This window comes from Acanthochromis polyacanthus, chromosome 9 (assembly GCF_021347895.1).
Source record: "Acanthochromis polyacanthus isolate Apoly-LR-REF ecotype Palm Island chromosome 9, KAUST_Apoly_ChrSc, whole genome shotgun sequence".
NCBI lineage: Eukaryota > Metazoa > Chordata > Actinopteri > Pomacentridae > Acanthochromis > Acanthochromis polyacanthus.
In genome coordinates this window covers 20,769,405-20,793,386 of record NC_067121.1, presented here as the reverse complement: position 1 = coordinate 20,793,386, position 23,982 = coordinate 20,769,405, and the positions used below count along the sequence as shown (strand labels likewise).

At 40.9% G+C, this 23,982-nt stretch overlaps 1 protein-coding gene across 2 annotated transcripts; it reads left to right on the top strand.

The window, feature by feature from the left end:
- The first annotated feature begins 201 nt into the window (after nt 1-201).
- cables1 (Cdk5 and Abl enzyme substrate 1) lies at nt 202-23,623 on the top strand. 2 transcript variants are annotated; one of them, XM_022191138.2, is made up of 10 exons: nt 202-921; nt 9,616-9,687; nt 9,842-9,934; nt 11,159-11,236; nt 15,567-15,672; nt 17,515-17,671; nt 17,788-17,891; nt 20,482-20,588; nt 20,746-20,953; nt 21,749-23,623. In XM_022191138.2, the coding sequence occupies exons 1-10, from the start codon at nt 362-364 to the stop codon at nt 21,887-21,889; spliced, it is 1,626 nt and encodes a 541-aa protein (XP_022046830.2). In that variant the 5' UTR covers nt 202-361; the 3' UTR covers nt 21,890-23,623. The 2 variants fall into 2 exon arrangements, with proteins under 2 accessions (XP_022046830.2, XP_022046831.2); XM_022191139.2 differs by lacking the exon at nt 11,159-11,236.
- Nucleotides 23,624-23,982: the final 359 nt, after the last annotated feature.

Here is a 23,982-nt window from a genome sequence, read left to right as displayed (position 1 = left end):
GAAAGGAAAAGTTGCTGGTAGGTTATAATCACGCACAGCTCCAGAGGCAGCGTGTGGGTTTATGTAATTTGGGCAATGCACTGTCACAGGAGGTAGTGGAGGCTTCAGCATTCAGGAAAAGGTAAAAAAAAAAAAAAAAAAAGGAAAAAAACACACATGTATTCCCGACAGCTCATTGGTCCACATTTTCCCTGTGCTGCCACAATACTGCGCACACGTGACCTGCCTGTTTTCCCCCAGTTAAACGCATGTACTTAAAAGACGGCCACCACCATTCAGCAGCACAAGCACGATTAGCTCGTTATTAATGTGGACGAGCTGAGATCGCTGCTGCGGGGACTCGGATCACGGGAGGTGGACCATGGCGGCTGCCACGAGCAGCAACACATCCACGGCCACGCTTCAGATAAAGCACTCCAGCATTGAGCATACGCGGAAACGCATAGACCCGAGGAGGAGGCAAGCGGCGCTGTCTTTTCTCAGCAACATTTCTCTGGATGGGCGACCCGTGCAAGACGATGCAGACAATCAGAACGAGGAGGATAACTCGCTGGAGGCTCGGACTAGACACAGCCTGGTTTACCCGGAGCGCTCTGCGTACGGAGCCGCCGGAGCAGCTGCTGCTGCGGCCGCGGCGGCGGCGACGGCGACCACCACGGCCGCCCAGGCGCTCGCCTTCGCAAACCAGGCTCTCCTCGCCAGCAGCCGGGCCAGCCTCGGGACGGGTCCCACAGCTGGCTCAGACACAGAGGGCGACGCTTTCATGCCCTCCACGTTCAGCTCGCCTTTCTCCGCGGTGCCAGCCTCGACCAGAGGGAGGCTGCAGACGTACACTCAGGGAATCCTACCTGCCCCCTACTCCAGGCAGTCCTCCCAGAACTACTGTCTGGAGGGCGGACAGATAGAGCTGCAGAGGTCAAGGTAACGGTGTGGTTTGGCTTCTCTGTGCTGTTGGGAACATCAAGTCCAGTGCTGGGTGGTGAAATGCAGGGTGAAGGTTCACGTGTGTCTCTGCAGGATCTGCACAGTCAGGTCAATAAACTGCACACTGGTGGGATCAGTGGAGGCAAACAAAAAAAATGTGTTTGGCTCTCTCAAAATTATAAAAGCATGCCAGTGCATGGACGCACAGGAGCAGTCAGTCCTGCAGGCACTTCTTTCAGTATGTGTTGAATATTTCAATAAACTGGCACTGAATACTAGCAAATTCGCAGATTTCCTTGAGGATGTTAACACAGTTATGACATTAAAGGGAAAAAAACTTTCAAGTGTTTTGTTTCTTGTTCAGCAAGAGGCCTAAATGAATGAAAACTATGAGCAGTTTTTTTTTTATAGTCAACTGTTTCAGTTCTAAGCAACACCATCAGCTTGGACACAACAACACACAGCAGGAGGAGAAAGTTCAGCCGTTTGTATATTTACTCCGTGCAGGTGGTTCCACCGTCCTGACTCACCAGGTCCTGATATGATATATATGATCTCCTGGATAACAACTATCTAGTTTCCCCTCAAAGAGAATCCAGCTGAGCTCACCTGATGTTTCCTTTTCAGTTTTTTCATTCTCTTTGTATTGCTTTCTGTGATTGGTACATAAATGTTCCTCGGCACTTGCTCTGATTTACTCCACCTCCAATTATTTTTAGTGAATGTCATTCCAAAACTTGGCACACACCTGTTTTCTCCTCCTGCTGTGTGTGTAACGTGCACATCCTGTAACTGTACACCTCTGTTCAGCTCCGCATGCAACAGGGCCTATGCTATTTCGTGTCTTTTATTTGCCGTCTTTGTCTGCTTCATCTTCCCACCGGAGCCCTGCGAGGAGCGTTGGGAGGGTCTCACCTCTCAGCGGGACGGCTGTCAGAAACAGTCGTCTCATGGGTTTCTCACCGTCAGAACCTGCTGTCAAATCCTCTCTGCTTTCCATTCAGAGAGCCTCTCTTACCCAAATCCTCTCCTCCCTCCCACGAAGCTTTGCCTCATGGTGAAATACTCAATGAGTGTCTAGTTCCGCTTCTCGGCCTCCTCAAAGCTGCGCTGCCACACTAGCAGCTTCTGACAGCTTTAGTCTGTGCTTTTTTTTTTAAGCTGAAAAAGGTGCAACCTAATACTCTATAAATCATTTTGCCCTCGAGAGAGCCACAGAAAATAATCAAAACACACACTCTAGCATCTAGTAGAGTATGATTGACTGCAGCTTTAAAAATAACTGCATTATATCTATACACAGCGTCACAATAAAGTGGACATTATAAAACAAGCAGCCATAAAATAAAATGTAATTAAAAGTGGAAGAATTGTAACTTAAATTAAAGCTGACCTGTAAAAGCTGGCAGCGGCTGCTTGTCAGCTTGGACGACTTGTCAGTTTTCAATATTTTGTACTAAGGACACATTCCAGTTGGCACTAAAAACAAACGCCTGAGGTTCTATACTCAGCCACAGTGTTGCATGTCTGGCATCCCGTTGCTGCTCAGCCGTCCGGCTAGTAAATACAGTATGAAGTTGTTAAACCCTGCCTGTACCCTGTCTTTGGTATGTGCTTGGAGGACGTCCACATAAAATGAACTCTAACGTTGAGAAATAAGCAACCTGCTGATGGAGCGAGGCCATGTTCCTCCGCCGTGCAGACAGACGAGCGCTCCGCACAGTGCCTGGTTTGTTTTCGGAGGGCAGCTGGTGGAAACGTGTCCAGAGGTCCCTGGCTGGGAGAGGCAGGATGCCCAGGCTTTCTGAGAAGCAGCCTGGCTCTGCGCTCTGTATTTTCTGTCCTCCACTTCCTCTCCCAGGGGCATCAGAGACACACTCTCCCCTCAGACTTTTTGGCCTTCAGTGCTGCTCCCATTCAGGAAGTCGCAGAGCCTCTGATGTGCCGCCAGAACAGACTCTCAGAGGCCAAAGCTGCTTTAGACCGTGTCCTCATCAGACTCAAATGCATGAAAATGATGGATAATTTCACATTCAGTTTTGTTTCCGCTTCTCAGCGCTCGTTCATCATGAATCAGCACACCAAGAGCTGTGCTTTAAATATAGCATACCTATTACCATCTGGGCCTGTCTGCCTGAGGTGTAGAGCCATTTTTATTCCCTTCCCCCCTTAAAACACCAACAAGCTAAGTCTTCTCATGCCCTCTTTTTAGTTATGTTACAATCACCGTTCTGCGTCCAGAAATATGCACTTTACAGTCCTTTAACGTAACGAGGCAGCAAAGACTGTGGCCGGAAAACAAGCGGCACAAGCCAAATTAATGGTCCTCTGGAGTTTTGTGCGATTGGGTCACATACTTCTGGTTATGAGGTTGATTGTTGTTCGCTGAGGTCATTGTTGGCATAATCGCAGGATTATATAAGAATGCTTCATTTTCCTTCACAGAGGCTTTCGATGTTAAAGCTGTCAGCAAATTCCTAGAAAAGCCCACAAGCTTTGACTGGCAAAGAAAAATTCTACAAGTTTGAGATGAGAGTAACAAGGCTCAGCATGTGTTTAACTGTATACAGTTTCAAATTGGCCCCCAGATTTAAATTTCCACATTATCACTTGTTGTGTTTCTGCCTCTGAACAGGCAGCAGGGCCATATGTTGCTGTTACACACACAAGAACTGTTTTGTTAGTGTTTATCTCTCCTTTTTTCCCCTCATTTATTTTTCAAATCTGCTGATACATCCCATTTGTGCTCCTGGTGCCTTTGAGCCTCAGAGGATCAGAGAGGCTGAACCACCCTGACTGTTGTTGCTGTTTTTTTTAAAATCACATTTCCGTTTGTCTGGACCATATTTGTGTGAAGAAGCCCAGAACATTACATTTATTTTGGCTCAGCGACTCTGCCGCAAAATGGAAGACTGTGTCCTGTGGCGAGCTGCCAATGGGTGGTACGTGTGAAACTGTTTAATCTCCACATCTAAATAGTCCACTTGACTTTTATGGCTTCGTAGCATGGCACTGCTGGGCAGGATTATCAATAGCTTTTTGAAATATTGTTATGGCACATGGATGCGTATTTTGTTTGCAGTAGAAATAGCTTAATGCTGTGTGAACTGCATTCATAAATGTGCTAAAACTAAATCACTGGAGGCAGTGATAGTAGGAATTGTTGCAGCGACACTGAGGGATGCTTGTTGTTGCTGATTTATACTGAGGCCTCTTTGAAGCTTCTAACTGGGCCCCGTTAATGTCAAACTGGACAGAAACTGGATTGTTCTAACCCTAGTTGGTAGAGTGGTGTCTGAGGTGAATGAGTGGCCTGGCCTGTGTTATTGTTTCCAAGGTTTTGTACCGAAGTGGAAAACATCTTTTGCATTAAAAGCACGTCCCGCTGCTGCTGTTCATCTACAGAGGATGGATCAAAGTCCTCATGAGAACAGTTCAGTTGTGTCCTTATAAACTAGAAACATGCCCCACAGCTAACTGTTGGATGACTTGTTGAAGGAAAAACTCATTGAGAATTGAGATGGAAAATGACAGAGTGGAGACAGATAGAGGTCAAGGAGTTTAAGAATAGGTTTGTCTGTTCTAAGTAGTTTTACATGCACTGTAACTGTCAATAGAAGGGACATTAGGGGTTCAAAATTTGTGAAAAATGAACCTTCTCTTTTACAATTTTCTGCCCCATATTCATCAATAATAGGTAAAAAACTACCAAAGGCTTGATTGGCTCAGCTTACACATCAATGGCACCATTTTTATTCCATGTTTTATTTGTTGTTTGCTAACCGTACTCTAATCACAGTAACAAGGTTGCTAATCCATGCTAATGTTAGCTTTTTCTCAGGAGTAGAAGCTAGATATTTAGCTAGCTGTTACTGCTGACCAAGAAGACAAATGTACTGTTTTTTAAAAAAAGTAAAAAAATAATTAGTCTTATCCTGATAATATGCATAACAGGGTTGCATGAAGTCGAGTGAGACATTCAATCAAGGCTGACAATGTTACAAAAATATGAAAAATAGAAGAGAAGACATAGCTTTGCACTACCCATTCTATTGGAAAACTGTGATGTTGTTAATTCCAGCGTATCATGTGATTCACTGTCATGGTTATGCTAATGGGAGTTGTTGTGGGACACACATTATAAGAATTATTATTAAAAATGTTAAGATGGTTAAAAAATGCCCTCCATAATTACAAGATATGTCAATGAAAAATAATTAGATGAAAAAAGGAGGTTTAGATTTCATTTTAACAGTCAAATTTGGTCATCAGAGAGATGAGGAAAAATGTCACTTTAGGGGAAACTCCCGACTAATTTGGTATATTTCCAAACATTCTTTTATTCTAGTTTTTTAGATCTGGTCTCAGGACAAGTAAATTTACACAGCAACTGCACGTTTTAGTGTTTTGTACGTGGATTATTTGAAATTTGTTGGCTGGGATGTAAAATGTCCTCCTATTCTGGAATGAGCCATAAGCTGTAACACCATCATTCTACAACAAAATCTATAGTCCTGTAAAACCTGAATATGTTCAAATATCACGCTCCTAAAGTTGGTGGCTTTTTAATGTGATCTTTGTGCCACTGTTGGCCTGCAGCTCTACAAGGAAACACTGTCTGGCGAAACATGAAGAGGGTTCTTTGTGCTAAAAATTAGTGATACACGATGATATCGGCATGCTGTTGGTGACGTTTAAATGAAATACTGACATTAGCCCAAAATGAGCAGTGACGGGCAGATAAGATGATGCTGACTAATGCTCAGCGCTGGTTCCTGGCACGTGGGTGTGCGTGTGGACAAAGATTACGTTTATTTACTTGTTTTGCAACTTGTGAAGTAGGTCACATTTGCCCTGGTTGTGGAGATTCTATGGAATTTCTCATAGAGAGCATCACCCAAGCCTTTTAAAGTAGGATAAAGTTTAGTTTGTACATGTATCAATAAAATATGGCATGCTCTGAAAAGCATTATGTAATTTATGTCTGGCCTTGCCAGTGCACTTTTTCGATAGGAATTGGGATAATAATGTGCTAGTTCCATTACAGGAGAGACCTGATGTTTCCTGAAATTAGAGGAAGAAATATGTGCATATATCTGCATCAGCAATGAGCCAAAATGAGTTGAGAAATCTGAGCATATTTGATATCGGCAGCAATCCAACATCTGGCAACCCTGTTGAAGAGTCTAACTTTGAAAGAGGCCTGCTAACTCAAGAATAAGGCAAGGCAAGTTTATTTGTTTAGCACAATTCATACCCCAGGCAAATCAAGGTTCTTTACAATGGCAAAGAAATACATTCTGAAAAATGATTTAAAGGTAGACATACAAAGAAAAAACAATAAGTAGACATTAGGATCAGAAAAGTGCATTAAAAGACAAGAAAATAGATTGGCCATCCAAGAGAAAGCTGCAGTAAACAATATGGTTTTCAGGCCTCATTTGAAATAATAATAATAAAAAAAAACAAAGTCTAACTTTACAGTGATCTATTGATGTGTGGATTTTCTCTTTTTCTGTCTTTATGTATTTATCTACACTATTGTTGAAAAGTTTGGAATCACTTAGAAATGTCCTTATTTTTGAAAGAAACATTTTTTTTCAATGAAGATAACATTAAATGAATCAAAAATCCAGTCTAGACATTTTTAATGTGGTAAATGACTATTCTAGCTGGAAACGGCTGATTTGTAATGGAATATCTCCATAGGGGTACAGAGGAACATTTCCAGCAGCCATCACTCCTGTGTTCTAATGCTACACTCTGTTAGCTAATGGTGTTGAGAGGCTCATTGATGATTGGAAAACCCTTGTGCAGTTATGTTGACACATGAATAAAACTGTGAGCTTTCATGGAAAACATTAAATTTTCTGGGTGACCCCAAACTTTTGAATGGTAGTGTATAAAATTATACTGGTTTAAACATACCAGATGTCAAATACGAAATAAGGAAATGTTTGTTGAGAGACCTTAATAGGAAGGAATGTTTTTTGACTGCTTCTAGTACTAGACACTAGTAGACATGAAGACTTCTCAGTAACGTATGTGGTTCCTTAGTTGCTAAATGTTGCCTGCTGAAGTTCAAAAATGATGTTGATGGAAGTGGTGAGTGTGAAGCAGAGCACTCATTTGTGGGCTGTGAAACCAAAACAAAGAGCTGAAAAACACTCTGGGAGGGAACTGCACTGCCGGCTGATCCTTCTCTGCAGCTTCATTAATATAAGATGCCTTTCATTTTGCACATAGTCATCTGAGTCATTGCTCATATAAAGCTTGAAGTCAAGTCTTCAGTTAGAAGCATAAAATTCTAAATATTAAGATTAAGTTTTCTGCTCTCTCAGTTATAGTCTAACGTCCCATTTCACAGCTAAATACATCAATATATGGAGGCGAGACACCATTGAGATGTTTTCCTCTAACCAGAAGTGCTCTCAGTGCTTCAAGTAGCATAAAGTAGTTTAATCAATGAAGTGATGCACCATCAGAAAAGGGGAAAAAAAAGACACAAGAGGCGTCTTGTCCTCTGAGAAAACCTGTAGTCATAGATCCTTATCCAGACAATCCGTCTCTCAGTGTTGTCTCTGAAGCAGACCATAAATCACATGATTCCACTTGTCTGACCTTCAGGCAGAGGTCAGGCCAGACCCTTCATCATGGTCCTTTCAACTCCCACAAGCAGAGACACAGCTGATATCAGTTACTAATTGTTCTAATTGCCTTGACTCAGAACTTTATTGTTTGTGCCTTCTATCAAAGCTTGACGTTCTCCACTCCTGTTTATGGTCATAAGGGTCATAACACACAGTTAGTGCTCTCGGTGTCTTGTCTGCTTCAGTGCTCTGGCTGCTCATGTAAACACTTAACTCATCTCATCTCCTCAGGTGTACAGTGCTCACTCGGCCTGTGTTGTTTTAAACTCGGGGAGATCGTCAAGGACAGAGTCATCTTGTGTTAATTTGTCCTCATGCTCTGTCGTTTATTAACCAGACACTTCACTTTACTGTCTCTGCCTTTGGCTGAAACGCTGAGTGAAGGAGGGGTGGGTCGACTTAAGTGTCCTCAGCTTATCTTATTGCTGCAGGGTCGAAAACATCAGAGTATGTTTGAATTTGTGAAGAGAATCAGATCGTGCACGGCCACATGTAGCATCCACAGAGTCGCTTGTTTGCCCACTTCCCTGTATTTTCCAAGTAGTGACACTGCTGCAGGTTTTTGTTTATTTCTGGCTGACGGATAGGCCCTTTGGGAGAATGTGTCAGCTTTGTGTTATTTGACCACTAATGTGTTAATTGTCTACCACTTTGTACGGCTGACTAATGAGTTGGATTATGCTGTTATTGTGGTGCTAAACGTGCCATTATAACCTAATTTTGGAACAGCTCAGGCATACTTAAATAAAACATGTGGGTTTGTTTCCGAAACTGGCAGCTGATCGTATAAAAGTGGTCCAGCAGAATTAGCCTGTTGAGTTGAGCAGCTAAAGTGTGAAATAAAGGCCATGTGTGACAAAATGTGTTACACAAAGTGCTCGCAGAGCCAAATCGTTATCCTCTTAGCAGCTCTGATCCTGGAAAATTCTCTGTGATCTGTGCAAGACTGAGGAGTGGTCAGTGATCACACAGGCACGCTGTGTTGTAGATCGATGGCAGTCATAACTGTACCGTCCAAAGCTAGTTTTTGTACGTTAACCACAGAACAGATCCAGACAGGTGTCAATTTGACAGCATTGTCTGACTTTTGTTCTGAGGCCTTCAGTGAACACACGCATACTTGGTTCTATAGCTGAGTATCAAACCTTAAATCTTTTAAATACTGACTGAAATATAACCGATGAAGATACTGGGGTCTTAAAATGTTATTCTTTTTGCATGATTAAGGGCTGTGAATTAATTGGTGTGCTTCAGTAGACTTTTAAGATCTGAAATACTCTGTATCTGCAGCATCAAGTATCAAAAACTGATTTTTAAGGGCATGTTTTTTTGTTTAAAAAAAAATGAACATTATATGATTTATCCCAGACAGAGACTAAACAAAAATAAATCTTCCAATTTCCACTTTCCAATAGGCCTTCAATGATGTGCGGTTAATTGGGATTTTAAGCTTAGATTTATTAATTCACTTTATTGTACATGTCTCATTTAAAAATAAGTCAGAAATAAACCATTTGCTCTGACCAGAATGGCTTTAAGAAGAAGAAAAGCAAACTGAATTCTGCACAGTTTAGCGCAAATTTAAATTGAAGAAGCTTTCCACTAAAGAGCTATGTTTTCAAAAAGCTGATAGGAGACATGTATAGAAGCAAACTGAAAATCTAATAGTGAAATATCTGTAGTGTGTACAGTCCCTTTTTTTTTCTTTTTCCCCCCAGTATTGATATCACCTGTGGGTGCTTGGAAACTTTTGTACACGTTCATTCCATGATTTTGTTTTGTGTGTTTTTTTTTTGTTTTTTTTTAAATGTCAATAAATTTTCAAAAAAGTTCAACTTCTTTACATGTGCTACCGGTCAAAAGTTTTGTACATAACCAAGAAAAGCTGGGACACCTGTAGGATTTGGTAGCACCGACTTTCAAGGCTTGATCAACCACCGGTTTTGCAAAATGACAGTTGGTCCGGGGAGGTTTTTGGTGTGATCACAATGTTTCTTCACATCCCCCTAACTTCCAACTTCCCCTCTGTCTGTCCTCCCAGACGAAGACTCATCTCGCAGCGCTCTTCGCTCGAAACTCTGGAGGACATAGAAGAAAACGCTCCTCTGCGCAGGTAGTAAACGGCACAGAAACGCCCCCTCATTCACACAGCTGCTATACTTCTGTGTCTAAAATAAGACATTCAGCTCAGTGTAATGCATCCCAGTTGGCACAGTTTGTCTGTTTTTTTCAAGGTGCTGATGCTTCACGTTTGCTTTTCGTTTCAGGTGCCGAACCCTATCGGGTTCACCCCGACCAAAGAGCTTCAAGAAGGTCCACTTCATAAAGAACATGAGGCAACATGATATGCGCAATGGAAGGTATGAAGGCAAACAACGGCATCCTAACAAGTCCTCACTGAATAATGGCAGGCTGCCCCAGTCAATGAACTGCTGTTTGGATGTTTCTCACATTACAGCCACATTGCAGGCGAGCAGGCCTGGCCCATCCACAGCATGCATTCTGACCTATAGAGAGAGGTCTATTTACACACAGGATAATCTGATACATGTTTTTTTTTTCTTCATTTGAACACAGTTGAAATTTTGCAATCACACCACAAATCACTCACTCCTAAATTCTACATCACACATCGTTGTGTCACAGGTTACATAAGCATGTGTGTAGCGCACAAATCCCTGATGACAAACCAGTTTTGTTGTGTTTAAAGGTGAAGTACTGATTATTGTGTAGTCCAGACAAGGTGATGGATGGAGTGTTTCTGAATAATAAAGATCTGGTGACTTTGATTATTATCACTGTCACATTTTTTTTTTTTTAGATTTGAAAGGTAATTCAGTTAGCTTTTTTTCTATGATAGTTTATCTCTGGCTCTTTGTGGTGGATTTAGTCATTTTGGCTTTTTTTTTAAAAAAATGTAGCCATATTAATCTTTACTTTCCTCTTTATTATTCAGCATTTGGTTGATAATGAAATATAGATCTCTTGTGTAAGTTAATGCAGCATTTCTTGTGTAGACATCAGCGTAGCATCTTGAAAAGTTTCACTCTTTAATAAGGTCACTTGGAGTCATTTTTTTCTCATATCCAGGTTTCATTAACTGACGCTGGAACAGACAGCGTTTCATGACTTGTGGTGTTTATGTCTTGATGTTGATTTTGGCCGAGTATTTAGATTCATCATGTTTCTGTGAGGTAGAGCTGTTAAAAGAAGCAATTACGAGGTTGTTGTAGTGCAGCTTGAAGTCAGAGCCGTTCTGCCCTCTGTGCTGTTGACATCTGGCGACTGGAAAACCTCTCTGAACAGATATTGTTTGGTTTCTACTCAAGTACAAGGCAGTCTAATTTAAAATAGCACATACTATCTTAAGTTATTAGAAAAACAGTCTTATAACAAAAATGCATCATTGTTTCCCACCAACCACTGACTGTCTTCGCTACACAACTACAACACAACACATGCTCACACTGAAGTTTCAGTTCATTCTCTTCACTCTCAATTTTTACTGCAAACTCTCCATCTTTAACCTGTGGATCCTGTCAGATAGATGTTGATTGGCTTGTTTGCCATTTTTGTTTTCATAGGATAGTCCTTATCAGTGGCAGAAGATCCTTCTATAGTGTATTTTCTGTCCTGCCCTATCGAGATTGTAGCCAAGCAGGGTATGTATCCTACAGCATGCCAAACTTCGTCCAACCTGTGCTCCCTCTTTCCCTTTGTTTTCTCATCCCTCTTTTTCTGTGGACACACTCTTCCCTTGAAGGTTTTGTTTTGGTGGATGCATTTTTCGTAATAGGTTAAAAAATACCTGAGGACTGGGCTGTAAGGGGCTTTATAGGCTTAATTTTGTGTATAGCAGGGCTAGACTGTAGCCCTAATGCTTGTTGCTTGCATTGCTTTTTCCATTATGGCTCTGGTGGCTTTTGGGCACTCATCCTTTTTCGTTCAATTCAACTCATTTTTGTCTGTTGCGACTGTTGCTGGCTTTGCTGTTTAGCGTTTAATATCCACCTCTCCTGAGGGACTCACTCTTAAATGTAGAAATTTAAACCCTGAAATTATTTGGCAGACTAGAGTTTCTGTTGCTTGCACAGTTATGACATGTTATTAACCATTTTTGTTCTCAGTCTGTGCCAGGGTTTACATTTCTTACTGCCCGATAAAGAATAATCTCTGGCTTATCTGTAGACAATGTCCGTTTCCTTTTTGAAAGCGACATAAAGCTCTTTGTAAAGGGGACCCACCTGGCTTGCATGAGGACCGCTGTGGTATGGCCTTGGTCCTGACCCTCCCCCTCTCCCACCAACCCACAGTCACATGAAATGGTGTGTTTTGGAGGAAGTGAAAGGGAAAGGGCACAGATAAACAACGGGGGATACAATGCGCAGAAAGAAAAGCTCCATACCAGGGCTTAGTGAAGAGCATGAAAGGCTCAGTCCGTTTGTGGAATTTCCTAAGCCAGCCAATCAGTGCCAGGTCAAGGGTTAATTAAACCCCCCAGGGATATCCAATAAGCACATTTGACTGCTCATTGCTGCTAATTGACAGTTTACAGTTAGACTTTGGCTGACTCAGTCAAGTGTTGCAACTGCAGAAGAACATTTCACTCGTCACAAACGGCTGATTGCATGCAGTTGTTTTTCTTCCCATCCTCCTCTCTCCTCTGTCTTTATTCTTATGGTCACTACTGCTGCATGAGCTAAAGCTGTACGCAGCAGACTGGCACGGTCCCAAACAAGTTTCTTCTTCTCATACCACTGTTGTATCTGTCTGGTACATCAGGGTATATTTAGCGTAGCTTAGCATAAAGACTGGAACTAAAATAGCATGTCTTTGTCTAAAGGTAAAATATCTGCCTACAAGCAACTCTGAAATCAAACTCACAATTTTCCCTCTTAAACAAGTTGAAACACAATAATTATTGCGCTTTAGAGAGGCTGATTGGCTGATATTTCAGCCTCTGTTTATGATTTGGTTCTGGGGTCAAACCTGTCAGTTTTTTTGTGGACTTTGCATGTTCTTCCTGTGCTGGTAGTCTAACACAAGCACATGTACACTAGCAGTCAACAGTTTGGACACAACTTTGCATTTAATGTTTTTTCTTTATTTTCAGGCATAAAAACTATGAATGAACACAGATGGAATTATGTAGTTTAAAAAAAAAGTGTGAAATAAGTCAAGACATGTTTTTTTATTTTTAGATTCCTCAAGACAGCCACCCTTTGCTTTGATTACTGCTTTGCACACTCATGGTATGCTCTACATGAGCTTCACGAGGCAGTCACCTGAAATGATTTTCACTTCACAGGTGTGTCTTGTCAAGGTTCATTTGTGGAATTTCTTGCCTTCTTAATGGGGTTGGGACCATCAGTTGTGTTGTGCAAAAGTCAGTTTGGTACACAGTTGACAGCCCTATTTGATAACTGTTAGAATCCATTTTATGGTAAGAACCAGTTGGCTAAGTAAAGAGAAACAACAGTCCATCATTACATTAAGAACTAAAGGTCAGTCACCCTGGAAAATTGCAAAAACTTTGAATGTATCCCCAAATGCAGTTTCAAAAACCGAAAACGCTACGATGAAACTGGCTCCCATGAGGACCGTCCTTGGAAAGGAAGAGCAAGAGTCACCTCTGCTGCTGAGGATAAGTTAATCCGAGTCGTCAGCCTCAGAAATGTCAAGTTAACAGCACCTCAGATCAGAGAACAGATAAATGCATTTATCTCTACATCAACTGCTCAGAGGAGACTGCACCAATCAGGCCTTTATGGTCAAATAGCTGCTAAGAAACCACTACTAAGGGAAAACAAGAAGCAGAAGAGATTTGTTTGGGCCAAGAAACACAAGGAATGGACATTAGACCAGTGGAAATCTGTGCTTTGGTCTGATGAGTCCAAATTTAAGATCTTTGGTTCCACCTGCCGTGTCTTTGTGTGATGCAGAAAAGATGAATGGATGGTCTCTACATGCATGCTCATGGAGAGAAAACCAAGAGTGTGCAAAGAAGTAATCAAAGCAAAGGGTGGCTATCTTGAAGAATCTAAAACATGAAACATGTTTTGACTTATTTCACACTTTTTTGTTTATTACTTAGTTCCATATGTGTTCATTCATAGTTTTGATGCCTTCAGTGAGAATCAACAATGTAAATAAGTCATGAAAACAAAGAAAAACCATTAAATGAGAAGGTGTGTCCAAACTTTTGACTGGTAGTGTCTGTTAGATAATACTCCTGGCATTAAAATGTGTTAGAAGTTGGTTCTTGGGTGGAAATATTACTTGTGTCAAATGCAGAGAACAAATTTCCTCTCTGGGATTAGTAAACTAAAAACTTACAGATGCTCATAAGTTCAGTGTAATAGGTAGAGTTGGGCAAGACTGCAAGGGAATATTATTACAAGGCAGTCAACCCGACTCTGAACTGTTTATGTGAGCTGTAAAGTATTTAGTACTAAAGCAGCCCACAGAGGTCGAGATTCTTTTAGTCATGTTAATATTTATTCTCAGCTTCCCTAATGTTACATTTAGAACCTTTTGGTAACACCACTAACACAGAGATTAAACAAGCTCTCATTCATGCATGTTACTAAGCTTGTCCTGTTGTTTCCTTTCATATTCTTAGCAGAATGAAGTCTTATTTTCTGAATGGCTTTAAAGAAGAGCTGTCTATAGAAAGCTTTCCGTCTCCTCTGTTTTCCCTGTTTGGTTTTTTTTTTTATTGTTGTTTTCCACTGTTCTCTAAGACATCCGCTGCCTGAGGATCTTAGTGTCTGTGATGCATCTGTCAACATTGTGTCCTGATGTGCCCGTCTGCCAGATAGCACTGTTTTTATTACAACGGGTGGGGCCAGAATGTCACCAAAACACTGAGAGAGTCATGTGAAGACTCCCTGTGTCGTTTATTTCATCAGTCTGAACATCAGAAAAGCAAGAGCAGTCACTGTAAATTTCACTACCAACATCAATATAAAACCAAAGTTATTCTACCCCTTAAACATGTGGTTATTTGAATGTCTTTATTAGCACTATCTCACTGCTGTTTCAGCACATAGAAATGAGGGCAGACTGATTTCTAAGTTTGGAAATGTGAATATCAGCTTTGCCTTTTTGCTTTGAGCGTTTTCATTTTCCGGCAATTTTTTTTTAATCACAAATTTTAATTGGCTGGAAAGTACTAGACTTCAGCTTGTCATTACATGCTTGCTATCAGTTATTTGTTATGACAGACTGTGACTAAATCGACCTGCAAGCATGAAATCTTCTCTGTCAGTGGAAACACGGTAAATTAGACCTAAGTGACAGTTACGTAAAACCATCAAGTGAAGTTAAATCAGAGCGGTAACCTATGTTTGGTAGTGAAGTGTGTACATCCTGCTGCTGCTGTTCTGGTGGATATTGGAGTTTCATCCTCGTATCCAAATATTAAATGCCAATTAAATTTGACTTCATGGACACACAGTTTAATTCTGCTTGTGTCGTCCCGAGTGTGCTGTAAGTTTACTGCAGCAAACATGAAAAACAGAAATATTTGGCCCGTAGAAGTGTGTGTGCAGTCCAGAGCTGCCCACCGTTTGCTCCACTGACACAATTTACTCTCCAGCCGTCTGTTTTGTGCTTCAGGAGAACATTTGACCTCCTGCAAATCTCCCACAGCAGTGTGGCATTTCAGGCATTGGTGAGGCAGCAGCTGAGAGTCTGGCCTGCTAGAACGAAATTATACTCTCCTCCATCCTCGCTCCCTCCGTCCCTCCCTCCCAAGGGCGCACTTTATTTCGGATTGCCCTGAGAAGGACCCAAAGGCACAGGCAATTACAGAAACTAGGCCAGCTGATGAGTGCAGATCGATACAGGGTCTATATCTGTTGAGTAGAGTGTGTGCGTGGAGAGATCAGCTAGAACAGGCCTCAGCAAGACTGTTTAGGGAATGTGTGGGAGTTTCAAGAAGCTGTAGCATAATTTGTATGAACGTTCTAAAAGTCTTGTGCTCATTAGGGAAGTGAAGCTGGAAGGAGGCCGCCAGCGGCATCCGTCAGGAGGCGTGAGTGCCAAAGAGATGGTGATTGGGCTGGAGGGAGTGGAGCTGGGAGCTGATGGAAAGGTGAGGAACAAGAAAAATGTCAATGTCCCTGTCTTCATTGTATATAACATGAATGAAAGTTGGATGGTATGTTAGTGTGGCTATTAAAAGTGTCTGAAAATGCAAAAGTACTACTAATGTGTATTTAAATGAGGAAGTGTCCATGTTTTAGCTTTTAATGTGCAATGTACAACAGAAAAAGACAAAAAAAAAATCCCCGAACTGGCTACAGCAAAACTTTGGACACGACAGTCTTTGAACTACCCATCTGTCACATATGTTGAATTTAAATACTAAACTTTTATGTTCTCCATAGACAGTTTTATTTTTTTTATTTTTATTTTTTTCATTAGACAACCACAGAGTAAACGACTTGTGTGTTTAAATCTCTGAACCCTAGACAGCTTACTGAGCATCCTATTGTCATATTTTTAGTCGTTGTGGTCTGGTACTGCAATATAAAGTCCTGCATCTCTATGGAAACAGCATAACCATAGCCACAAGTAGAGAGAACTCAAACATGTCTGAATTAATTGAAAGACCGTTATAGTGCCATAATCATAAAAAAATGAAAGTTACATTTTATAAAAATTGACAAAAAACAAAATTGGAATCACAATCGTCATTTTTCCAATTGGCCATAGGTGACTCTACGTACTATAGATTTTTTTTTTTTTAAACCTTTTTTTATTCTTAATCTGTTTCCATACTGGGCTGCACAGTGCCTCAGTGTTTAGCACTGACACCTTGCAGCTAGAAGATCCCCGGTTCGCGTCCCAGTCTGGGATCTTTCTGTGTGGAGTTTGCATGTTCTCCCTGTTCATGCATGGGTTTTCTCTGGGTACTCTGACTTCTTCCCACAGTCCAAAAACATGCTGAGGTTAATTGGTAACTCTAAATTGCCTGTAGGTGTGAAAGTGAGTGTGCTTTCTGTCTCTGTATGTAGTCCTGTGATAGACTGGTGACCTGTCCAGGGTGTCTCCTGTTTTCACCCTAAGTCAGCTGGGATAGACTCCAGTCCCTCTAACAACCCTAATGAGGATTAGACAATGGATGGATGGATAAACGTTTCTATACGTGCCACCTTTCTGCTGTGTATAAACACAGACTGCATTTCAGCCCAATTCACCTGAAAAGTGCTTGAATTTTGTAATGTTACTGTTGGTCATAGCTGTGTCAATGATAGCTTTATACTTGTACCAAGCAGCACAAACCTTTCTGCTTTTTACAGAGTCTGGTTACAGAAAATAGTATATTTTAAACAGATTTTTAAATGAGATATATACAAGAAGGAGATTTAAAAAAAAAAAAAATTAAAAAAAAAAAAGGAAGCATGATTTGGTTTAGTGTCCGAGATGTGAAGGGTGATTAAAGAATCAAAATCTATTAACCTATTTTTGTTGTTGTTGTTGCTACAGTTGAAAAACAGTGATAAATGGTGTCATTTTGGTATTTTTTAATGACCTGCTTTTCAAGCCTGCTAATGGGTTTTTGGGTTCCAGAGGGTTCATGTTTTGTATTTAATAAGGTAATTTCTACAGATGAACACACTTTTTAATGCATTTGAATTACATGCAGTGAGCTATATTTTCACATGTCTGGGCAGCAGGAAAACTGCAGGTATATTTAACAGCATTATTAACAACTACATTCCTCTTAGCCCAGTCAGTTCCAGTCTCCTCTTATTGTTCTCACTGGCTCACTGGGATGATAAACTGGAACGCTGTTGCCAAAGTTATCGGTGTGTTCCCTGCTTTGACAGCATGTTGCTGATCTCTTAATATTACCAGGGTGAACAGGTGTAATGTAAAAGCAGAGGTTTCAGACGAACAACAAACATTCTAACTACACCTGTGTTTGCAGACTGTGTCCTACACCCAGTTCCTGTATCCCACTAATGTGCTGGGTGGTCGGAGGAACACCATCGACTCCACGTCATCCTTCTCTCAGTCTCGTAATGCGAGTCACCGCAGCCTCAGCCTGGGCCGGGCCAACAGCAACCAGAGCAGCTTAGACACAGGTCAGTCGACTGCCGGCAAGTATTTGTTCTAAATGTTTGTAATCTTCACTCTGTTTTTCATTCTCTAGTATATTAAAAATGGAAAAGAAAACAGTTGTTGTTTGTGACGGTGACAGGGAATGATTTGGGGGACTTTCGCGAGTATGACCCCAATCTGCTGGATGACCCACAGTGGCCTTGTGGAAAACACAAGAGAGTCCTCATCTTCCCCTCCTACATGGTGAGAAAACTCTGACACACAACCACCAGCAGCTGCAGCCTTGTCCTCTCCACAGCAGAATGGATAGGTTGTTTTCATCAGGCAAAATTTGCCGAAAGAGATTCATCTCTCTTTTGACGTGTTTTGTTGAAATGTCCTGCGTTATCTCATTTTAGAGGTTATTTTTCTGCCATAATGCTTCTTTTATACTCAGCTTTCCCACCACAGTCAACAGTAATAACATCGGAAAGATCTGTCTCCAGTTTCTTCCTAACAGAAAAAGCCTCCTGACTTTTATCAGCTGTTTTTGAAAAGGGGCCAAGCGGACAGTTTAATCAGCGAGGTCACTGGACCAGTCTCTCTCCCACCTTTCTGAGCCTAAATGAATACACATACTTTATCCCTGTGTAGTGGGCAGAAGATATTAAACAGCCTCATGTTTGTGCCTCAGCACTTATCATTCTCACACTTTTCCGGAGCAGAATGGATGTTTTATTGTGGTTGGGGGGAAAAGAGGGGGGGGAAAAAACAACTAAACTCCCACCTCATTCTTTCCTAGGCTCTGTTTTTGCTACGGAGACTGGCAGAATACACAACAAGGACTGACATAGTTGAAATGTTAGTCAAGGCCAGGGTAGTGTTTTTTTTTTTGTGTGTGTTCTCTTCCTCCAATTACAAAACCTAGCATCCGACAACAATAGCCATTGTGTTTACTGGAACCAGTACATTCTCAGCATTTCAGGAGTTCTACACAGTCTGCCTGGAAGTTGAACTTTCAAGTTCAAGCAGGGGATAATATTAGCACTCGCCGTGCAATTGAGGAAACGTGACCAAGAATAGAAATATGGCACAAGGAAAACTTCCCTAAAGTCATTGTGTGGGTTAAAGAAGCATTTGTGAAACTGTATTTTCATGGCAAATCATAGAATAGTGAAATGTTTTATGTGGTGCCATGTTTAAGACTAGACTAGACCAGGTTTTCTGTCCTTTTTAATGTTAATTTGTAAGGGCTGCAAATTATTTATAGGCGCTTCTTCTCCTTCATGCTTCATGCTCATGGTGTTCAGGGTGGATTACATTATTCACAGACTGCACAGTGAAGGCAATACCATACATGCATGTTAGGAGTCATCTTTATATTTTTAGCTACACGGCATAGTGTGTCCTTATTGCCTTGTAGTTAGTGTACACTTAAAGTACAGTTCTTTTTTCACATATTTGGTCTTATTTTTGTTCTTTAGGCATCATTTCTATAGATTCTAAAAAAACCCTATTTGTTCGCCTAAATCTTCAACTCACTATTTATTTTATTAACTGCTAATCTCCACATTAATAGAAAGGAATCTAAAGGCTCTTATTCCAACTCCAAACTCTGAGCTTGACATTCAGCTCTCCTAATGTGGCTCACCCACCTAATTCTCGAAGCATGCTGGGGCAAGCAGTAAGGATCGTTTAACCCTCTGAAGCCCAAAAACTGCAGGTTTGAAGGCATGTTGTGTTTACACAGTCACTAAATGCACCGTTTTTTTAGATCTAGAAACTGTAAAAACGGAAGAGAAAATTGCTGGATTTTTAACTTTCCAGCAGTCCTTGAATCACTCATCTGTGACGGCCATTTAGGCTTGACCCTTAAATGCGTAAACATTGTGATAATTCTACAAAATCACTTTGTTCTTTTTTTCCTTTTCTTTTTTGTCATACATGTGTTATTTGGAAACAGTGACATGTAGCAATACTGTACATGCGTTGAGCTCTGTATTTCCAATTATTCATATATATGTGTGTGTGTGTGTGTGTGTGTGTAGCTATATACACGAATGAAACAAATGGTCAATTACCATTCACCAAGTGGTCCAATAACCCCCCCCGAACATAGCGTACCCTCCCTAGAAGGCACAATACAATCCGGTTTATATTAGCACTGTTACTAAACAACAAAATAAAAGGTAGTCAAGGTCAGTGGATATGAAAAACCATATTTAAGCATAGAAGGGTTAGGCTATACACACTTGCAAAGGAAAGGATATTAGATTTAAAAACTTAGAAAGACTAGATATAAAGAAAGTATACAAAATTGGAATAATTGGAAAACTTTCTATGCACGCAGTCATGATTCACAAGAGTTAATGTAATGGTTGAAAAGCTCAAATAGTGTCAGGTACGGTTCTGAGTTTGCTGCAATTTATGAAGGTCGGATCCCAGATAAAATAAAATTTGTGTTTGGACCCTCTATCTTTATCTTTTCCAACTCTAATGACATGTATCAAGTCACTCAACCACAGAGACGCTTTCGGGGTATTCGTTGATTTCCAATGTAGTAAAATTCTTCGGTGTGCCAAAGTATTATTCATGTATGTTTACTGATACTTTACTTATTGTGTTGCAGAAGAATAGGTTTGGGTTTGACTACACACACTAGTAATTCATTGTTGGATTTGGTCTTTTCAAGGGATTTGTCACACCTATCCTTAAAGCTACACGGGTAACACCAGCACTCAGTGAGCCTTATTATGAGACTGTGGAATCCAACACTGGGGTGTGAGGATCCAGCCACTTTACTCAGTGATGGAAGTGTTGTCATCCTGACACCACCTCTGGTTTTCTCTTCCAGACTACAGTCATCGAATACGTCAAACCCTCTGACCTCAAGAAGGACATGAACGAGACCTTCAAGGAGAAATTCCCACACATAAGGCTAACACTCAGCAAGATAAGGAGGTAAAACGGACAGAAAAGTATTGGCTTTGTCTAATTTAAGGTGAAATTTAACCCTGACATGAGCTGTTTTACGTGTTTTCTTCTGACTGCGTTCTCCTGGTCTCGCCTTGTCTCCTCTTATTCCTCATTCTTTCCCCCCCCCCCCCACTCTATACAGTTTGAAAAGGGAGATAAGAAAGCTGGCGCAAGATGAATGTGGGTATGAGGAACCGACAGTCGCCATGGCTTTTGTCTACTTTGAAAAACTTGTTCTTCAAGGCAAACTAAACAAACAGAATCGTAAACTCTGCGCTGGAGCTTGTGTCCTTCTGGCGGCAAAGATTGGCGGTGATCTCAAGAAACATGAAGTTAAGCTTCTCATAGATGTAAGTTTCCTCATGCACACCTCTCAAATCACTGCTTTGTGTCCATGACATTTCTAATTAAGCAACCAGATTAAAGGGTCAGCTAATTCGAGACTTTACACAATTGTCCATTGTGAAGTATCCGTTTCAGTACTGTGAGTGCCACCAACAAAATTCCACTAAGATTGGTGAAAGACTAATCAATGCAATTTGTCTGACTAGATAGAAAACAAGTGATTATTTAGGAAATCCAATCTTTTTATGCGACAACTTTCAAATAAAAGAATTTTCACACATTGTTTTCAGATCTTGAAAACCTGATTCAGAAGATATCAGGCACATCTGTTAATAAAGCTGATTTATACACTACCCTTCAAAAGTTTGGGGTCACTTAGAAATGTCCTTATTTTTGAAAGAAAAGCATTTTTTTTTCAATGAAGATCACATTAAATTAATCAGAAATACAGTCTATAAATTGTTAATGTGCTAAATGACTATTCTAGCTGGAAACGCATGATTTTTAATGGAATATCTACATAGGGGTACAGAGGAACATTTCCAGCAACCATCACTGCTGTGTCCTTATGCTACATTGTGTTAGCTAATGGTGTTGAAAGGCTAACTGATGAAAATTCTTGTGCTGACACGATTACACAAGAAATCCCTTGTGCAGTTATGTCAGTACATGAATAAAAGTCACTTTTCTGGCTGCTGTGAGCAGAGCAGAGCTGACTTATGAAATTCAGGTTTAAAAATGTGGGTGTGGTTTTTAGGAGCTTCTATTGTTTCATTCAAACTTTTATTTTTTTTTGGCAGAAACTGGAGGAGAGGTTCAGAGTGAACCGCAGAGAGCTGATTGCCTTTGAGTTTCCCGTCCTGGTGGCGCTGGAGTTCAACCTGCACCTGCCCGAACACGAGATCATGCCCCACTACAGACGCCTGCTGCAGACCTCCTAGCATTAGTGACCCATCAGGAGGATGACCACCGGGCTCCTCCTGATCCTCTGCTGTCCATCCTCCAGCTTCTCCTTCTCTGCATTGGACCACTTCAAGGTACGGCCGGCTGCCACTGAGCTGCAGCCGTTCATCACTACTGACAACACTCTCCCCCCCTCTCATAGAAGTGAGATCAGCCAAAGGGACACACATTTTTAAACAAACTTTTCTCCATTGTTTGACTTCTACATCCATCATCACGACATGGACTTCTGAAAGAAAGGGTTCAACTGTCCGCAAACAAGTCGTTTTTCTAGTTTGCATGTTTCACATCTCCTTATCCTCATCACTTTGTATATTTTACTCCTCTCTTGTTGATTAAGAGAGCTCTTTCCTTTCAAATCTGATGGTGAACTTTTTTCTCGGTTAAAACAACCAGTGATTGTAACATTTTTATCATGTCTTTTCATTAATCTCCTTCTTGTAAACTTTGGTATGATTGGTTGCCTCATGACCTGCATACAATTTAAACAAAGGCCTTTTAAGTGGCTGGTTTTGGCTGGACTGTTATTCCTCAGCGTGACTCATTTTCTCGCAAGTCATCGTCTCAAAAGTGCACTTTTGAATATTGCAAGACATGTTGGCAGGGGGACACTTTTTCAAACTAATGAGCTTGGGAACTAACCGTGAAAAATAAGCTGTGTTCATAAAGCACCATAAGTCATTTTGAATGCACCTTTGATTTGTTTTTCCTCTCTCATGGTTTCTTGACACTTTTTCTAGCCACAACTATGTGCATGAAAAGTGACGATTGTTTGTACACAGGTACTTGCAGAAAAGAAGTGATTTCCTATTTTCACTGCAGTATTCCATTCATTTTCTACCAGTCAAATGCTTGCTATGGACGTCTGGACACCAGACCTACTTTTATCAGTGTCGAATTTCCTGTGCTCTATGTTAGAGTGTATTGCTAGCACATTTACAGTGCTTTACTAGGGTCAAGATGGTTGATCTGAAGAGTTGTTCACGATCGCAAACATGCCATGAAGCAGTTATCAGTATCAGCATCAGGAGTGGCAGCAGGGTGCTCAAGGGTTGAGAGAAAATGCCTTCCGCCTGAAAGATATGGGTTACGACCCTGTGCCAGTAATTATCTTCCCTGCTGAAGTGTCCTTGAGCAAGACACTGAGACTGTACACACTTCTCTTAGCAAACCCTGACCTCTATGAGGAGAGGAAGAATCAAAACAAGATCCCAGTGGGGATCAAATCACAGATCAAATGTTTGCATATAACTTGAATTACCATTTGTTGATTTTTAAATCTACATTGTTTAATAAAAATGGAGAAAATTAACAACTGCAGATGTGACCACTTAGAAAATATATAGTCCGTTTATTCGGCTCAAATCTCAACCTTGATTTGTTTTATTTCCTTGAAATTGTCTCACACACTACCACAGAGTATTGAGGCCACCAAGTCAGAGACCTACAGTAGGCCTACTTGAAATTAGTATGTGATGCTGCTCCCACATATTGATGGATTTGAGTTGATGCGATCACAAGACTAAACCAAATTGTCATAAGGAAAGCATGGATTGTGTTGATTAAGGTGAAACAATACTGAGCTTATTTCTGTTTGCAAGCCCAAAGATTTTGCCGTAGATGCACACTACTCTGTGAGGAAAGACTCATGGCGACACTTAATACCTGTGTATGTTTGTAAATAAATTGCTTTGCTTGTTCAATCAAAACAAGACTCAGACTCTTTTATTATTATTAGTAGTAGTAGTATTTTAGCTTACCTGAATCTAGACTATACTAATTGAACAGAAATTGATATGCTAATTTTAGGCTACATGTGGCTCTGTTAGTCCACCACTTGGACAAAACTGAAATATCTACAGTCAGTAATGGTTCCCAGAGGATGCAGTGGATGATATTGATGATACCTTGATTTTAACCTCTTTGGGAGAATCTTCAGATTGGTTTGTACAAATGTATACATTCATGGTCACCAGGGGGGCGCACTAATGACTTTGATGATCCACAGGTTCAAGGTTCAAGGAATCTGTATTGTCCCCGTGGGCTAATCACTATACAGCAGCAGAGCAAG